General features: G+C 42.4%; 2 protein-coding genes across 2 annotated transcripts; both read right to left on the reverse strand.

Moving 5' to 3' along the window:
• Window positions 1–11: 11 nt before the first annotated feature.
• Window positions 12–953, reverse strand: LOC128414289 (olfactory receptor 10V1-like). The gene has a single exon (XM_053389799.1). It carries the CDS (start codon window positions 951–953, stop codon window positions 12–14), a length of 942 nt encoding a protein of 313 aa, XP_053245774.1.
• A 7,404-nt stretch (window positions 954–8,357) lies between these two features.
• LOC128414819 (olfactory receptor 10V1-like) lies at window positions 8,358–9,540 on the reverse strand. The gene is made up of 2 exons (XM_053390984.1): window positions 9,499–9,540; window positions 8,358–9,050 (listed from the first exon to the last, which is right to left on the reverse strand). The coding sequence occupies exons 1-2, from the start codon at window positions 9,538–9,540 to the stop codon at window positions 8,358–8,360; spliced, it is 735 nt and encodes a 244-aa protein (XP_053246959.1).
• Window positions 9,541–20,233: the final 10,693 nt, after the last annotated feature.

The following is a 20,233-nucleotide window of genomic DNA, read 5'->3' on the forward strand; positions in this document are numbered from 1 at the left end:
ACTGCTAGCTGTCAAACCTTTTGGGGGGAAAACACTCTTCTTCGAAAGGCTCTCCTCAGTGCCTCTTTCAGTTCCTTGTTTCTCATGCTATAGATCAGAGGGTTCAGTAGGGGAGTGACAAAGGTGTAGACCACAGAAACCACTCGACCCTCCTGTGGTGAGTAGCTAGAGTTGGGCCGTAAGTATATGAAACTGCAACAGCCGTACTGTAAGAGGACAACCATCAAGTGGGAGGAGCACGTGGAGAAAGCTTTTTGCTGGCCTTCAGCAGAATGGATTTGCAAAATGGCCACGGCAATGAAGATATATGAGATACAGATTAGAAGGAGGGGTATGGTGAGGACTACAACACTAACTATGAAGAGAACAGCTTGGTGAATGTGGGTGTCACTACAGGCCAACTGCAGAATGATTGGGACATCACAAAAGAAGTGATTGATTTCATTTTGGCCACAGAATGGCAAGCGGAAAATAAGGATGGTCAGCTGTAGAGATAACAGAAAGCCCAGCAGCCAGGATGCCGCTACGAGGGAAGTACATACTGTTTTGTTCATGATGAGCATGTAGCGCAGCGGATGACAAATTGCCACGTATCTATCGTATGCCATGATGGCCAGTAGGACGCAGTCAGCTCCTCCCAGGAAGGCAAAGAAGAACATTTGGGTTCCACAGCCACTTAAGGAAATGGTGGCACTTTTCCTGGACAGAAGGTTGGCCAAAGCCAATGGAGCAATGGCAGAAGAGTAGCAGATCTCCAGAGCTGCCAGGTTGCCCAAGAAAAAATACATGGGGTTATGGAGAGAGTGGTCGACATGGACAATAAGCACGACAGCAGCGTTCCCACAGAGGCTGAGGACGTAGAGGAGCAGAAAGAGAAGGAAAATGACCAGCTGTGTCTCAAGCAAGGTTGAGAAGGGACGGAAATAGAATTCAGTATGGTTTTCATGTCCCATGAAGATGGTAAAGAGGATCTGAAGGGGGAAAAAAATCTCAGTCAATGAGTTACCTTGGCTCAGCAGTGAGGATACGCTCATACTGCAACCTGGCTTCCTAAAATAAAGTGTCTGCACCAACTCTTTTCTGTTCTTATTACAAGGTTATATAGAGCATTCCTTCAGATGGGGAGCATTCCTTCAGCAATCTATTTTATTTTTCCTCAGAGGACTGGACTTCCTGTACTGGTACAATTCATATATTAAATTTGCCTCTCTTTTTGGAGACATTATTGAAATATAAGTATGCTTGGTTAATGTTTTGCACATTATTGTCCAAAAGAGTCAATTGCTCTTGTCAATTAAATGTCAAAATAGTATTTTACTTACGTTTGCATATCATGGCTGATTTCAAAATTCAAGTTGGACCAAATCAGAAGATATGTGTAATAATTACTGGAAAACAGTGACATGAGCTACTTACACTTGTATGATTCTTGGCATCAGCCAATCAATTTTTTGCCATTATAAGTTAGAAGGGGAACTGCAATTAACTTTACATGCTATCTGGAGTATTGTACTTCTTCTGTGTGTGCTTCTTGCTATGCTTCATCCACAGCACTGAAGGCAACATGCCATGTGACAAACTGGACTCTTTTTAATTGTTTCCACTTGTGAAATTTACACTTTCCATCGGAAGCTCTGCTCCATCAGTAGATGTGGGTGTTAGTACTCCAAGCTAAATTTAAGGAGTTGAATTTAACCCTGTATCTTTTTAACCTTCTCTGAGGAGTACAGTACAATTGTTTATCCCACTATAACTATTCAGACAAACATACAAAGTTAACCATTCAGGTTCGTAGCATTCATGCTAGGACAATTTTTTTTAGGCAAAATGCCCAGTTAATCGATAAAGGCAGATAGGCATTTTACATGTAGCCCAATTGACCGAGTTCAATGGGAAATGTGTACTGAGTTGGAACCTTGGCTCAAGTAATTTTGAGGCACGTTAGATGTGACAGCAAAGCACCAATGTACTCTAAGAAAAATCTCCAGACTATTCTGTTCATGGCATCTAGTGCTCATCTAAGCTGGAATGGGGAGTTTTCTGGCTCTGATAATGTGGCTGTTCCAATGGAGTATGCATCTGATTGTAGGGGAAGTAGATCACACTTTAAAAAATAAAATAGCCAAACCTATTCAGAAAACCACTGGATGTGAAATCCACATGGATTCATTTGTCAAGTTTAGGATATGTTAAGGATCTTATTCAATCAAAACATTGAAAGTCAATGATCAGGAACAGATGGGTGAAAGCACCTGCTCCATTTAATATGTTTATGATTGACTGACTGACTGACTGACTGACTGATTGAATGAATGAATCTTTCTTTGAATCAGCCACCAGCCATAGCAATAAAACAAACAAAATGCGATATACAGAGGATAAAGGTAATAAATCAATTATATAAAATATATTTTGGGGGTTTGGATCAATAGTCAAATACCAGATCTTATTCTAATTGCCCCAGATAAAAACCTTGCAACCTTTGCTGTCATCTGCTCATCTTGATCAGCCAAAAGAAACTACACTATAACAGTAGTTGGACGACCCAGAATGGACAATAGTAGAGGGGTGATAACCTCACTCCTCAAATCTTTATAAAGTGTGCAAGCCAGAAGGACATGGGCCACCGATTCAGTACTGCCATCTCAATGAGTTTACTGTTAAATCATGGTTCACAAGGAAAGATTTAGAAAACAAATTGCAGTTACCTAAAAAATGAACAAGTATCTGCTTTTCCATTTATTAGGAACAATCCCAACAGTATTTTGGCTATGATCTGAAAAAACCTGAAACTTCTTCTCCCTCTTCTTCTTCACTGCACAGTCTGGTTTTGTACATACCAGACAATTCAAACACATTCCCCATGCCCCAGAAAAAAAGAATCCTTGGAACTGTACATTTTACCCATCCATCACACAGGTACAATTCCCAGCACCCTTAAACTGCAGTTCCTAGGATGGTGGGGAACGTGCTATAAATGCCCTTTACATGTATGATGTCTATGCAACCTATGCATTTTGATTCTAGAGTCTGGAATCTCATACACTAAGGATGAAGGGGGAAAAAGGAGAATGCATGCTGAATAGAAAACATGCTGAATAGAGAATGAAAGGCTTATGAAGTAGGCAAGTGAACAGAATCCACATCCACAGAAATGTTGTAAACCGCTTTGAGATTATTTGCTTGAAAATATAAAGCAATATAGAAATGAAAGGAATGATGATTATGATGACGACCGTAGAATTGCATGGAGTGTGGGAGCCAGGGTGGGAGCCAGAAAGCCCTGGCAAAGGTTTGTAGTGCCACCTGGTGTCTTGCTGACCCAGTGACCAGCATGTCTGTGTCTTACAGTGTATTGGGATTGTATTGACCTTAAAAGGAGTTGTGTTTCCTCTGGGCAGTGTTGACCCTATATGGTGTGGGTGGGTTTAAGCTTGGCCGGATGAGGTAACATGAGACACTGGGATGCAGCCATGCGGCTGGAGAGAACAAAGGGTAATAAAAACGGACTGGAGAGGAGAAGATGTCTGAAAGAGCTGCTCCATCAGTCCAAGGAAATAAGCTAGCTCTCTGCGTCTTTATTTTATGCTGAAAAGCGCCATTTGTAACGGCTGGCCCGACAAGTGGTGCCCCGTGTGAGGCAGAATAAAAGATTACGACTGAGGTTTTTAAAAGAGAGCTAAGAAGCAAGATTTGAAGCAAACAGTCTGGGCCAGACTGTGAGAAGATTTTTGATCCAAGCAGTGGATATTCATCGACTTACCTCGCCTGGAAAAGGCTGCAAGCGCTATTCATCTACGGATCCAAGGTTAGTCGATCCCTTAAATATTGATTTTAGAAAAATGGGCAGCTCTTTGACTACTCCCCAACAGAAATTTTTAAAAGACTTAAAATTTCTCCTCTCCTGCAACAAATTGGAAGTTCCTGAGGGAGATTTGATACAGCTCATTCTGTGCATTGATGAACATTGCCCCTGGTTTCCTGCAGAAGGAACTTTGGAATTAAAACATTGGGATGATATTGGAACACATTTTCATGGGCTTCCCAGCATTGGTGTTCGGAATTTAAATGCATGGTGCAAGGTTCGATATGCTATGGGTTCTTTATCACCAAAAAATATCTCCATAGCTGCATTGCCAACACAAGCTCAAGCTTCTTTAATTCAGCCTGCTGTCCTGCCATGTGTTCCAGCCCTTGCTTTGCCTGCAGCCCCAGATCCCAAACCTCCAGACTGCAGTTCCTCACCAGAAGACCCAAATCTGCAAAAATACCGTGGTCTGGCTGGAAATGATCCTGCTTTTTCAGCAGCAGCAAAAGCAGCTACCCCTTTGCAACGTGCAGTATTTGCCTGTTCCTTAACTCAGGATACTAAGGCATTCCCTGGTGTTCCAGCAGGAATTCAAGCCCAGCTTTTGGTTCCAGATGAATTCAAGCCTTTGGCACGTACAGTTTTACCCCCATCAGCTGCTGTATTGTTTGCTCACGAATGGGAAATTGCCTGTGGTGTTTATGCTCCTGCTTTACTGCAACAAATCAGAGGAAAAAATCCTAATCCTACCCTCGCAGATGTGATGGATGCTATGATGGAGCATGGCCCCATTGCTCAGGCTTCAGTACAAGCCACACTGCTGCAGATCTTATTGAGGGATACAGCTCTTGCTGCTAAACAAGCAATGAGAAAAATCCCAGAACCTAGAGATTCATATCCTTCCTTTATGGACAGGCTGATTACAGCAGTGAGTAGCCAAATTGAAAATCCTGAAGCCAAACAAATAATTATCAAACAATTGGCCTTTGAAAATGCCACTGAGGATTGTAAGGTTGCGTCGCGCCCGATAATACACCTTCCTGCCACTACGATGCTACGCATTTGTCAGTCTGTTGGTACAGCCACCCACAAGGCTCAATTGCTGGCAGCAGCGCAAGATAAAAACCAGCCTGTAGCCATGAATACAACATTTCCAGCATGGCAAACCAAGATCACTGATACCTCAGTGTGGGTAGAACAGTGGCCTCCACCAAAAGAAAAAACCGCAGCAATGGCACCATCTCGTTTCTGAACAGCTTATTTCTGAACAATTAACTTTTGGCTACATTGAAACATCTTTATCCCACTGGATCCAGCAGACAGGAACAGTTTGCTTTTACATTGCCAGTATATAACAAATTGCAATCCACCCAGTGATATCAGTGGATTGTTCTGCCACAACAGCATGTGGAACTCCCCTACACTTTGCCAAAATTTTGTGAATGAAGCATTGAAACCTTTCCGCATGCGCCACCTAGAGGTGCTGAACACAAGCTGCATCTGGCAATATTTGCTACACCATTGTTGCCAACAGGAAATTTATATGCTCAGATGGACAAGAAGAAGACTATCTGCATTATAGAATGGTTACATTTACCTCATACCCCTTTGAAGAACATTTATTCAGCAAATGAATCCACATCAGACAATTGTTATCAAAGGACGTTCACGTGCTATAACTTTGAGCAGTTTTGATGTTGCATCAATTTATATGCCATTTTCACAGACTGAACAGCAGCATTTATTGATCACAAATGCTGCCATGCAAATTGTTTTGGCTGATTTTATAGGTCATCATTTTTAATCCTCCAAAGGATGACCGTTTGACATTTCTGACACAAGTCACTTATGATTTGACAAACCCCTTGTCTCTCACACTTCTCCCCTCTGCATTAATCCTCTTCACAGATGGAACAAGAAGTATGGGGGTGGTGATGTGGGAGGAGGGAGGAAAATGGGAAAGTTTATTTACCTCTTCACAGTCTTCTGCCCAGCGAGCAGAGCTAGCAGCTGTGATTCTTGCCTTTCAATCCTTTCCTACTCATTCTTTCAATCTTATTGTGGATACTCAGTATGTATATCGCTTTTTGCTATTTTACCAATATCTTATATAACTCCTTCCTTGGATTCTGACTTGTTTTCCTTGTTTCTTGCCCTGTAGGCCTTACTTCAGCACAGAGAGTTCCTTATTATGTTGCACATCTTCGCTCCCACACATCACACCCAGGGTATTTAGCAGAGGGAAATTCAAGAGCAGATTCAGCTCTGAAGAACATTTCTGCCTTCTCTCTTTTCTGATCCTATACTATGTTATAACAACCTTCATCTCCCTGCAAAAGCATTGGCTAAGCAGTTTTCTATTCCTTTGGCCCAGCATATATTTCTAAAACATTTTCGGAATTTTGTATGTTGTGGAATGTGAAATTAACTCATGGTATACACTTTAACTCCATAGGGCAAGCGATAGTGGAAAGAGCGCACCTGATGTTCAAAACACTATTGCTAAAACAGCTTGGCGGCCGAAACATCCAACAGCACTCATTCCTTCAGCTGTTCACCAAGTTCTTTTTGTGTTTAACCATCCTTATATCCAAATACTAGGACCCATACTCCCGCGGAATTGCATTTTAGGAAGGAGGAGGCACTCCTTTGCCCCTTGGTGGTGTACAGACGCTTGCCTGATCCCGCATGGCATGGACCTGTCCCGCTGATCACGTGGGGACGAGGGTACACGGCAGTGGACATCGAGGACAAGCCTTTATGGGTTTCAACTGCAGAAGTGCTTCCTAACCATTTGCCTTGCCATCCTTTGCTGCACCATTATACAAGGAAGAGAAGCAGACGACACAGTCCAGTTGAAACCACCATATTTCACCTTATTGGCTGGCAAGCAGCAGTTGCCTGAATCCTACACTGGCTGGCAGTATTCACGGCTCAGCCACTCTCGAACTATAAGAACAGTGTTGTTGAATAAGACTTTTAAGGGTGAAAATTATCATAAGATATGGAGGAATAATATTTTTGTACAAGTTATGATTAAGTTTACTAGTTTATTGCATGCTTCTAAATGTTGGGTATGTATGCCTGCCCCCAGTTAGTTTCAAATTAAAGAGGGAAAGAATCATGGGGCATATATCCAAACTGTAAATATACATTGAAATTCATGTTTAATAGCTCTTGTTCTCTTACAGGAACATACAGTGACCAATCTCAGTGCTATAGAAGTGACACCAGTGCATGGCTAATAAACTAGAAAAGAAGCCTACCATGCAGCATGGAATCAGAATTCTTATATTCTTGGCTTCCAGATGGAAGTTGGCTTCGACATTTATTGATTATAGTGATTATTATAGTAGTTATTTGCATTATTTTGTGTTGCTATATACAATGTATTCATTCTTTAATTTCTGTATGTACTGCATGGTTCTCCAGTCCACGGCCCGCTTCCGGTGTCAAAAGAGTCGCTTATCTCGCTCGACAAAGCCATTGGTACTGATATATATGATTATGCTTAAAATATAAAGAAAGAGGGCATGTGGGAGCCAGGGTGGGAGCCAGAAAGCCCTGGCAAAGGTTTGTAGTGCCACCTGGTGTCTTGCTGACCCAGTGACCAGCATGTCTGTGTCTTACAGTGTATTGGGATTGTATTGACCTTAAAAGGAGTTGTGTTTCCTCTGGGCAGTGTTGACCCTATATGGTGTGGGTGGGTTTAAGCTTGGCCGGATGAGGTAACATGAGACACTGGGATGCAGCCATGCGGCTGGAGAGAACAAAGGGTAATAAAAACGGACTGGAGAGGAGAAGATGTCTGAAAGAGCTGCTCCATCAGTCCAAGGAAATAAGCTAGCTCTCTGCGTCTTTATTTTATGCTGAAAAGCGCCATTTGTAACGGCTGGCCCGACAATGGAGTTCCTCTCCCTTGTTACAAACTTGCGTGACACCCCCTACCTATAGGTATTACCATGGGCAGTGGGTTTTTTTCTGGGAGGACACAGTGGTTCTCATACCAGTAAACATTTTGTGAATCTAAGTTTGGCCTCGTTGAAGGGCAGTATTTCAATATGAGTAGGAAAATGAGAGTACCCCTAAACATTTTTTTTAGAAAAAAAGCACTGACCATGGGGCCAGACACTGCATGGGGGTTGCCATTGCCGGATTTATGTATAAGCTAAACAAGGTATAGCTTAGGGCACCACTCTTTTGGGGCCCCCCCAAAAAATTAAAGGAAAAAACCTGGATGTACATTTCCAAAATATAAGATAAAAAACAAAGAAAATAAAACCTACATACAGCAACAATGTTTTGTTTTGTGTTGTGTTATGTTGTGTAGGTCCATAAATTACCATTTAGCATATATTCAGCACAAAAAACAGCAACAATTTGTTGTTGACAAAGGACAGCTGGACATACAAAAGGCCCCATTACCTTCAGTAGCTATGGGGCCTCATCAAACCTAAATCTGGCCCTGGGGGTTGTACATTACCTACCTCTGCTGCCTAGCCTGTTGCTATCATCCCTATGGTCTAACTTTGAAGAAGACTGCTAGCTGTCAAACTCTTTTGGGGGAAAACACTCTTCTTCGAAAGGCTCTCCTCAGTGCCTCTTTCAGTTCCTTGTTTCTCATGCTATAGATCAGAGGGTTCAGTAGGGGAGTGACAAAGGTGTAGACCACAGACACCACTCGACCCTCCTGTGGCGAGTAGCTAGAGTTGGGCCGTAAGTATATGAAACTGCAACAGCCGTACTGTAAGAGGACAACCATCAAGTGGGAGGAGCACGTGGATAAGGCTTTTTGCTGGCCTTCAGCAGAACGGATTTGCAAAATGGCCACCGCAATGAAGATATATGAGATACAGATTAGAAGGAAGGGTATGGTGAGGACTACAACACTAACTATGAAGAGAACAGCTTGGTGAATGTGGGTGTCACTACAGGCCAACTGCAGAATGACTGGGATATCACAAAAGAAGTGATTGATTTCATTTTGGCCACAGAATGGCAAGCGAAAAATAAGGATTGTCAGCTGTAGAGACAACAGAAAGCCCAAGAAAAAATACATGGGGTTATGGAGAGAGTGGTCGACATGGACAATAAGCACAACAGCAGCGTTCCCACAGAGGCTGAGGACGTAGAGGAGCAGAAAGAGAAGGAAAATGACCAGCTGTGTCTCAAGCAAGGTTGAGAAGGGACGGAAATAGAATTCAGTATGGTTTTCATATCCCATGAAGATGGTAAAGAGGACCTAAAGGGAAAATAAAGATCTGAGTCAATGAGTTACCTTGGCTCAGCAGTGAGGATACGCTCATACTGCAACCTGCCTTCCTAAAATAAAGTGTCTGCACCAACTCTTTTCTGTTCTTAGTAAAAGGCTATATAGAGCATTCAGATGGGGAGCATTCCTTCAGCAATCTATTTTATTTTTCCTCAGAGGACTGGACTTCCTGTACTGGTACAATTCATATATTAAATTTGCCTCTCTTTTTTGAGACATTATTCAAATATAAGTATGCTTGGTTAATGTTTTGCACATTATTGTCCAAAAGAGTCAATTGCTCTTGTCAATGAAATGTCAAAATAGTATTTTACTTAAGTGTGCATATCATGGCTGATTACAAAATACAAATTCAAGTTGGACCAAAACAGAAGATATGTGAAATAATGACTGGAAGACAGTGACATGAGCTACTTACATTTCTATGGTTCTTGGCATCAGCCAATCCATTTTTTGCCATTATAAGTTAGAAGGGGAACTGCAATTGACTTTACATGCTATCTGGAGTATTGTGCTTCTTCTGTGTGTGCTTCTTGCTATGCTTCATCCACAGCACTGAAGGCAACATGCCATGTGACAAACTGGACTCTTTTTAATTGTTTCCACTTGTGAAATTTACACTTTACATCGGAAGCTCTGCTCCATCAGTAGATGTGGGTGTTAGTACTCCAAGCTAAATTTAAGGAGTTGAATTTAACCCTGTATCTTTTTATTCTTCTCTGAGAAGTACAGTGCAATTATTTATCCCACTATAACTATACAAACATACAAAGATAACCATTCAGGTTCGTAGCATTCATGCTAGGATGAAAAGTTTAGGCAAAATGCCCAGTTAGTGGATAAAGGCAGATAAGCACTTTACATGTAGCCGAGTTCACTGAGTTCAATGGGAAATGTGTACTGGGTTGGAACCTTGGCTCAAGTAATTTTGAGGCACATTAGATGTGACAGCAAAGCACCAATGTACTCTAATAAAATATCTTCAGACTATTCTGTTCATGGCATCTAGTGCTCATCTAAGCTGGAATGGGGAGTTTTCTGGCTCTGATAATGTGGCTGTTCCAATGGAGTATGCACCTGAATGTAGGGGAAGTAGATCATACTTTAAAAAATAAAATAAAGGAGCCAAACCTATTCAGAAAACCACTGGATGTGAAATCCACATGGATTCATTTGTCAAGTTTAGGATATGTTAAGGATCTTATTCAATCAAAACATTGAAAGTCAATAAAAAGGAACAGATGGGTGAAAGCACCTGCTCCATTTAATATGTTTATGACTGATAGATGATAGATAGATAGATAGATAGATAGATAGATAGATAGATAGATAGATGATAGATATATAGATGATAGATAGATTGATTGAATCTTTATTTGAATCAGCCACCAGCCATAGCAATAAAATAAACAAAATGTTGTATACAGAGGATACAGGTAAAAAGTCAATTATATAAAATACATTTTGAGGTTTGGATCAATAGTCAAATACCGGATCTTATTCTAATTGCCCCAGCTAAAAACCTTGCAACCTTTGCTGTCATCTACTCATCTTGATCTGCCAAAAAAAAGGACACTGTAACAGTGGTTGGACAACCCAGAATGTACAATAATAGAGGGGTGAAAACCTCACTCCTCAAATCTTTATAAAGTGTGCAAGCCAGAAGGACATGGACCACCAATTCAGTACTGCCATCTGAATGAGCTGATGGTTAAATGATGGTTCACAAGGAAAAGAAATTTAGAAAACAAATTGCAGTTAGCTGAAGAATGAACAAGTATCTGCTTTTCCATTTATTCAGAACAACCTCAACAGTATTTTGGCTATGATCAGGAAAAATCTGAAGCTTCTTCTCCCTTTTCTTTTTCACTGCACAGTTCCTAGCATGCAGTTCCTAGCATGGTGGGGGACATGCTACAAATGCCATTTACATGTATGGTGTCTATGCAACCTATGCATTTTGATTCTAGAGTCTGGAATCTCATACACTAAGGATGAAGGGGAAAAAAGGAGAATGCATGCTGAATAGAAAACATGTTGAATAGAGAATGAAAGGCTTATGAAGTAGGCAAGTGAACAGAATCCACATCCACAGAAATGACTTACTTGGATACTCCTGCTGCTGGACTGCCAAGGGAAATCTACAGACATTTGCTGTTGTTCTTCAACTAGAAAGGGAAATGCGAGTGGTGGCAATGGACCACGAATAGTGGCGAAGTTCACAACTGCTCTTTTCACAACGAATAGTGGCAAAGTTCACAAGCAGGGAAGGAAGGGCTAAGAGAGCAGCACTTTGGCTCATCCATTTGTTTCCTGGTTCTGAAGCTCTTCCTTCAGAAAACATGCCAAGACTCTTAAGGGAGCGAGAGTGAGGAGGGAAACTTTCTTTCCTGAAGTGCAGGCATTAGGCTTTATATGAGAGTGTCAACTCTCTTGTGGCTTCTCTTACAAAGGAACAGAAGGAAGTGTGAAGTACGTGGAGATAAAAAAGTAAGACTCTAACTATTGGTATACTCACATGACTTCTCTGAGTGGCGAGAAGTTCTGGGAGGTGCAGTGGTGACCTGGGTTTAGATACCTTTGGGGGAAAGCCATAGGAGGCTTATAGCATTTCATAATATTTACAAATATACAGGTTGAGCATAGGTATCTTGCCAGGCCACTTAAATATTACAAGAGTTGACTGCTCCCACATGAGATCTCTGTAGAGGCAACCAGTGCTCCAATAATCCTCTTAATTAGAGCCCAAACTCAGCTCCATCTGTCTCCTTGCCCATATTTGTCTCAATCCCATTTGAAATCTGTGGTCTCTAATTTTTTTCATGAATACAAAACTTGGTTCTGTCATCAGCTGTGAGTGTGAGAAGATTAAGGCATGTCCCCCTTCAGATATATCCTACCCACAGAGCCAGTAATCAAAGGGGTTTGGCAACATTGCCACATACTAATACAATTTTTTTTTTATTTTTTTTTTATTCTCTCCCCTATAGAGCCAGTGTGGTGTAGTGGTTAAGAGCGGTTGACTCGTAATCTGGTGAACTGGGTTTGTGTCCCCGCTCCTCCACATGCAGCTGCTGGGTGGCCTTGGGCTAGTCACACTTCTCTGAAGTCTCTCAGCCTCACTCACCTCACAGAGTGTTTGTTGTGGGGGAGGAAGGGAAAAGCAGGTTGTTAGTAAAGTGGGATATCAAATCCAAACTCCTCTCCTCCTCCTCTATTGATCTCCTTGTGCCCAAATTTCCAGTCTTTTAGAACAATATCGACAAACATATGTCACATTTCCTGGGCTAAAGAACAGCATACAGAATAGTTTACAATAAACATGGAAAGAATCAGGATTTATTCTAGGCTTCACAAGAAAGGAGATTCTGACTAAAGATTAGGAATCGCTTTCTGACAATCTCTCGTTCACTGGAGGTTTAAAGCAAAGGTTGGACAGCTGTTTATCAGGGACATTTGAGTTGTGATTCCTGCATCACTGGGGGTTGGGCTAGATGGCCCTTGGGATTCCTCCAAACTGTACGGTTCTATTATTCTCTCCCCCCCCCCGCATTGTGCAAGAAGCCAGCACACTGCTCACCCCTGAACCTAAAAGGAGGAAGAAGGAAGAGACAGGAAGAAAAACTAACAAAGAAATACAGAAACACAGGAAATGAAAAAGACAGTGAGGGAGAAGGATGTGCCTTGGAAACAATGGGAGAGTAAGGGGAAGAAATCATTTCCCTTCCTTAACCTAAATTTGGGTACCGAGATTCCCCCACAAAGCATTAACTATAAAGCTGAGGCCATATACCAAATTATTTTTGTGACTAGGATTTCCCCTCAGTTACAAAATGGCTATTATCCCTGTAAAATATATTGAATATTTTATTCGCTGTTATGGTTACTGGAGATTTTCACAAAATTGCTGCTCAAAAACTGTGTATTGGTTGCCTCTAACTCATGCGTTACAACACTGTCTGCCTGTTCTTCCCTTTGTCTGGGGATCTTGTGCACCTGAGCCTAACTAGGTCCATCTGTTGGACATAGCAGAAGGAATCGTTGTCTCAGCCAAGGATTCTCTCTGAGATGCTGCCTTCTCTTGAACTGAACTTTCCAGAAGTCTAGTCCTGTAACTTGAGTCTTCTTCAAGGCGTTGTTCTCCAGGATAAAGTGAAGGGCAAAACTAATACCAGAAAACAGGAATGAATCTCCAGGAATCCTGGGAACTGTAGTATGACACAGCAAAGGCCTGTCCTATGCCATGGCTGTTGTTATAATTGAGAAAACGAGAAAGAACTAAGGCCTAAGTTCTAGTGAAGGGCTGAGCAGGAAAGTGTCATTTGATAACCGTAGCTGCTGGAGACAATTTTTAGACCATAGGTTGATGGTCACTAACACCACTTTGCCCTTTTTTCCAGCGAATTGAAAGAGCTTTGAAGGAAGAGTTTTTGTTTGATGCACATATCCTCACACATCCTCGCTTCAGGCATTTTGTAAACTTGGGCCATTTGACCAAGCCACACCCTCTGACATCAGAGGTGAGGCAGGTGAAGATACAGCTGAAGCAAAGTGGTTTGCAGGCTCCACCCATCAGCTGATTGGCAGCTCCTGCAAAGACCCAACTATCATCTGGTTATCAGGATTTGCAAAGTGCCACGTGCGATGCTGTGCAAGCACCAATGATCAGCCCATTGTTAGGGCTTGCAGAGTATGCAAATCCTGGTGATCAGCTGATTGCTGGGACTTGCAGAGCATCAGCTGATTGGCAGTGCCTGCAAAGTCCCTTTGCCTCAGCCGTCTCTTTACCTGCCCTGCACCTATAGGGACTGTGATGATATAATCCATCACCTTTCTTCTTTATCCTTCACTGCCCCCTAGTGGTGCGTTTATTTTATTTTTATCCCGCTACCATGTCAATCTTGAACTGTTGGCAGAAAAAAACCCTTATGAATTTGAGAGAGAGAGTGTGTTTTAACATAGATCATCTAGCCACATCCTATGCTTGTGGAGACTTATAGCCATATTTAAAACTGTTACATTCCATAATAAAAATATCAAGAAAATAAAAACTAAGTGTTTGATGGGTCCTGGTGCTCAAGGTGACTTACATTATATTTAAAATAGCAACATCCCATATTGAACGCACACACACAAAATAAAACTTAAAATGTTTGTGGCATTTTGGTGTGTGAGAGAGAAAGAAAGAAAGAAAGAAAGAAAGAAAGAAAGAAAGAAAGAAATTCCAGAGGGGCCATCTGGTTAGGCAGCAATAGATTGTAATGGATTGCTCTGAAGTCATTTCAGCACGGGGGGGGTCACCCCAACACCACCTGCCCACCACTGTGTTCTGTCCTGTATTTTGCTAGAATAACTGTATACTGGAGGGAGGCGGGATCCAGATCAGGACCCTAGTATGGGGGTTGGAGGCTTTAATTCTTTCACCCTCCTGCGGCTCCAATCTGCATCTATGTGCAGCAAAGGCATACCTGCAACTTGCATTGCAGAAAAAGTTCCCATTCATTTCAGAGACAATGAATTGGCCTTGTCTAGGATGCTGACATGGGGGTAGTGTGCTTTGTGCTCTCAAATCATGTGAGTCTGGATTTTGCCACTCGTGCTCTCTGGACAAGATAGATCACATACATCTCTTACAGATTGTGCTAAATACAGCGCAGAGATTCGTTTTAAAAGAGGTTTTCATCAGCGTTGCAGATTTCTCTGCAGGGTATTTCTTGTCCAGCAGATGGCAGTCATAGCACTTTGGCTCTGCTGTACTACATCATTAAATAAAAAGCCGGCATTTATTTTTACACAAGGAAAGCTTAAAGCGGCTCTTGTTCCAGACACATTTGTAATTTGATTGTGAAACGTATTGGTCAGAAAGAATGCTTGGCTGTATTACAAACAACAAATAACAACCCTTTGATTTCTCTTCCACATAGACAGTGATCGTATTTTTTTAAAAAAAAGAATAGCTGGATGGAGGGTCAAAAGTGAGGTAACCCTCAGGTTTGAAAATGCTTGAAAAACAGAACTCCTACATTGCAGTCACTTAGCATGTTCTGCATGCAGCAAGACATTTTTGGTGCCAGATGACAGTTTCTAGTACTTGCAATTTGCATGCCAAGTATACAAGAAATGGCAGGGAGATTTTCTTTCCTGCAAGCCATTTATGTGATTAAAGTCTGCCCACCTCTTGCTCTAAGTTTAAAGTAAGGACAGATTCATCCCTAAGGCAAACTGTATTTTCAATGTAGTGGGAATGAATATGACATCTTCAGGATTACCCAAACATGACACTTTGCCACTAAGGTTTATTTCAAATATCCTTGTTTTGTTTACAAACTGATTTCCTTCTCTCTCTCAGCCCCAGTCCATACATGATGTATGCAACCCATGATCAGGATTCCTGACTTTTTGAAACAACTTTTAAAATAAGTGCAATAATCTTCAAATTTGATTTGTGCAGTGGTGCTGAAGAAGGAATTGCTTAATCCTTTTCCTCAAGCTGTTTCCTGGTCTAATTTGCCCATCACTTGAGGCTACAGTTAGGTCTAGGGAGGGGAAAAAAGTTAGCCCTGCTTCTCCCAGAGTTTTGATTAACTCTTGACAACCTGCAGTGGCCAGAGTTTTTAGAGGGGTAATGCGTGCTTCAATGTGCTTTAAAGGCATAGGGTGCATTCAGCACAAATTTCACAGTGCTTTCTTACAATGTAATCCTAAGCATCTTTGCTTACTCCCTAGTACATATGTTTTGGATAACAGTCCAACTCTGCAATCCAACCCCCCTTTGTCCTGGGCATGCAGGTGTGTGTGTACTGGGTAGAAGGGTCCCTCTGCCCAGTCCTGATGGCTTCTACCTGCAATGTGACACCACTGCCATTCTGCCAACACAGAATTCAAGGTTATACCTATTAAGTTTGCAATGACAGGCCACAGAAAGTCCCAAAGGAGTGTTCCAGAGGAGCGGTGGGAAGGGGCTGAGCCAGCCCCAAATCCGATGGATCCCAAGGTGGCCCCACCACTGTCACATGGCAGCTTCAAGCTAGCAGCAACCAAGAGGCTGCACACTTTCCAGCTCAGCTCAGATCAGGCGCAGAGCTCTGATGCGGCTGCTGGAGACTGAGGAACAACTGAGACTGAGGAACATGAACCCCCAGAAGAATCTCCTGTATCTGCAGGGTACCTTCATGGGCGCCTTCCCCTGAAGAACCAAATGCTTCCCCCAGAACCTCCTCACCAGTCCAGCAATAAAGGGAACACAATACAAGTTGGAGGTGAGAGAACAATGGAGGAGTCCTCGTCTTCAGGCCAGAGGCATGGCCCCTTTAAGAATCCAGAGTTACTCACAAGTGGGTGGAGTCTGAGAGAAGTTGCACTGAGTGCAGAGCTTAAATAGGCTCAGTCTGCTCCTAACCTTTACTGGAGCAAGTTGTTCACCTAGAACTGTCTGTGGTCCTGTAAGCCTGGCTAGCTTTCTCTATGGGATCTGGCATTAGCTTGCTTTTTGCCCTGGGTGCAGATGCAGCAGTGATGGGGATTTGGGTTGATGCCCAATGGCATACTCCTCTCTGTGTCTGTTTAGAGGTAGGTACTGCTGAGTTCAGTGGAGCGGACTTCCGAGTAGTGCTGTAATTTGGGTTTCTTTTAAAATTATTTATGAAATGTTGTGTATTTTGCTACTTTAAACCCTCCCCAAAGTGAGAACACCTCGTTAGCACAAGTTATTGTCCCTATCTACTGCCTACCCAAATCGGGCTGTGCAGTGGGAAGGGGCAGGCAGTAGTGGTGAGCTGGCTTGGGGAATGAGAGTGTTATTGGGGAGGCCTCAGCTGTGCTGTTGCCATGCTGCTGCCCCACCCCAGTTAACTGCCATCACTCAGTAAAAGGAAGAAAGAAGGCTGTCGTCCACTTCTCAGTATACTGGACAAATGGCAGAAGAAGAGGACACTAGACTGAGCTGGAAATAATGGGCCACCCTATTTCTCTATTTGCTTCTGAGTAGCAGCTGTTGGAGGACAATAGCAGTAGAGGATTCTCCTTCTTGGGGCTTCCTAGAGGCATGTCCAGTTGGAAAAATGGGATGTTGGCTAGATGGGCCTCTGGTGTTATCCAGCAGGGCTCTTGGTAAGGTTGATGGAATAAAGGATAGCAAGTTCAAGCCCTTACTCATCACTGTCCTATTTCACTCCCTTGTCCCACCTCATTCAACTTGCTACCATGGCAATGGCTGTTGAAGGAGGGCAAGGAGCTAAGAGTGGAGGGTTCTTCTGTTTCTTCCACACACATCCTGTCTCATCAGAGGCCATGGCCAGAGCAACAGTCAGAGCCTATCCTGTTTCTTCAAGCCTGTCTATGTTCCCATATCACCCTGGACTCTCCTTGGCCTTGAAAAGGAATTATTCTTTCTCCATGCCCCAACCAGCAGCTGCATTTGTGTTGCCGTTTAAGTCATAATAATTATTACTAAATGTGCTTGTGTGTGTGTGTGTGTGTGTGTGTGTATATATATATATATACATATATATATATAATTTAGCATATGCAACTCCACATCCTTTTTTCCTGATGCATTACCTATTTTGGGGCAACATGTAACTGACAGCCCTATAATGCGCTGTGCTGCTTCTGCCCTTCTCCTCACTCCTGAACATGGGTCTTGGTGATGCTTCCAACATATACTGTCCCCCTTCCCTGCCATTCTGGAACTGTCTTTGGTAGATTAGTATGCAGAAAGTAGTAAAAAGTACATAATTATTGTATGGATGAAGAACTTTATTTGTACAGTGCAAGGATTCTTGGGGGGGGGGGTGCAATGATCCATTATGGGTTCCTCTGGGTTGCCTGTTTATTCTGAATGATGCTGTTCAATTTTGTTGGTTGACTTTAAGAATTATTATGACTGTGTTTTTTATCATTAGGAACATAGGAAGCTGCCTTACTGAGTCAGACTGCTGGTTCATCTAGCTCAGCATTGTATGCACTGACCGGCAGTAGCTCTCCAGAGTTTCCAGCCAAGGGCCATTCCTAGCCTTGCCTGGTGATGCTGAGGATTGAACCTGTGACCTTGTGCATGCAAAGCAGATGCCCTACCAATGAGCCACAGCCATTGCTGTAAGTTGTCATGTGCTCCATTTTTGAAGGAGGGGACATACCATATTTTCCCGTGAATAACATGCCCAACATGCCCCCGTGTGTAAGACGCCCCCAATTTTGGGGGACTCCTAATTAAGAAAATGGGAGGCAATTGCCCAGGGTTGTTGAGCATTTGGTGGGATTGCCGAAAATCATTCACCCGCCCAATTGCCGCAGCAACAGCAAAACGACAAAAGCCCTTGCCACACCCACCAATAAACTGCCCAACCACCGCTGAAAATCTCCTGCTCGCAGCAGCAACCAATCCCACGTCCCCACTATGCACTACCCATGTATAAGAGGACCCCCAATTTTAAACATTCTTTTAGAATAAAAAAACCTCGTCTTATACACGAAAAAGTATGGTAGATCTTTCAAACAAATATTGTAACACAAAAATAGCAGCTTTATTCTCGTCATATGCTTTTTGCTTTATTCTCGTCAGCATTCCAGTTAATGAAGTGGATGTAAACTCTATTCATTGTTAATGTGTACATGAGATTATTGAGTCAGATTGTCCATCCAAATTTAGCTAAGGGCTTTATGTTAATACGCCAAAAGCTACACAAATCAAAATTTGGGAGGTCTGTGTGTGTCTGGGGTGGGGGTTCTTCTTGGTGAACTAATGTTTTCCCCTCTCCTACTGAGGCCAGACTTTGCATAAACAGGCTCCTTTTTTAGTTACTGGCTATAAACTTATGATGGACTTCACAGGGCTGAAGTCAAGTAAAATAGATATGGTTGACCTGTGGGTAATGTAGGGGGCAGTGGCAACTCCATGAGATATTTGGCACTGAGAAACAAAATTCTGCGGCCAATAGAGATAATAGGCATAAATCATATTATAATCTTATTTATATACACGATCTGTAGTTTGCATGATTCGCTGCCTGATTTGACTTGTGAAAGGGGCATGGAATGTTCGTGGAATGGTCTTTCTCTTGGGGTGGATCAGTCTCTCTCATTAACTGTACAGTGGTTCCTTGGGTTACATATGCTTCAGGTTATAGACTCCGCTAACCCAGAAATAGTACCTCAGGTTAAGAACTTTGCTTCAGGGTGAGAACAGAAATCGTGCTCTGGCGTCGCGGTGGCAGCGGGAGGCCCCATTAGCTAAAGTGGTGCTTCAGGTTAAGAACAGTTTCAGGTTAAGAACGGACCTCCAGAACGAATTAAGTACTTAACCTGAGGTACCACTGTAGTTGAAATTTAAAAGCATTCCTGTTTACCCAGGCATTTGATGGCTGAAAGACACTGGCCAACACAACTTTGAGATTAGTGACTGTGATGGTATCATGTTGTTGCTTATAGATTTTCTAAATGGTTCTAGCTGTTTTCAGTTTGTTTTTAAATGTTTTAATTTTGAATTGTATTGCTTTAACTTTTTGATTTGTGCTCCTATGGATGTCTTTGAGAGAAAGGCAGGATAGAAATGTAAGAAATAAGTAAATGCAAGTTGCAGAGCAATAGAAACTGAACTTCCAGTATTCTGACTTTTTTTTTTAAGGTGCTCTTTACTGGGACAGCTTGTGTGGTGCTGTTGTTTGTATGTTTTATTGTGTTTACTTCCTGATTTGTTGTTTTTAATCTTGAAGCTACTTTAAGTGCACTTCAAACATCAGCTTTCTCTGCTCTTGGGGCAGCTTACTGAATAAATAATATATAAAGTTAGCAGTTAAAATAAGCAAACAAATGGCTATACCGTTAAATTTGATAAATAACTGCAAAGAGTTATTTATCTTGTGGTCGTAGCATCTCAAAGAGGTTCTATTTATTTTGCAAAACCTCAAATGTGCACAAGGTATGGACAGGAATGATTCGCAACATTACCAATTGCTTACATATAACAAAAACCAAGAAATAAAACTCAGTGCCCGCTTCCTCCGCAAGAATAACCGCGCTCTGGCCCTTTAAGAGGGCAACGCCTCCTTACGCAGGGGAGGGAAAAAAGCAGCGTCCTCCTCCTCATAGCGGGACCGGGAATAGAACGGGACTCCCTGCACGCATGCGCGCCCCAGTGATCTACGCAAGAGGAA

This window comes from Podarcis raffonei, chromosome 1, assembly GCF_027172205.1.
Source record: "Podarcis raffonei isolate rPodRaf1 chromosome 1, rPodRaf1.pri, whole genome shotgun sequence".
Classification (NCBI taxonomy): Eukaryota; Metazoa; Chordata; class Lepidosauria; order Squamata; family Lacertidae; genus Podarcis; species Podarcis raffonei.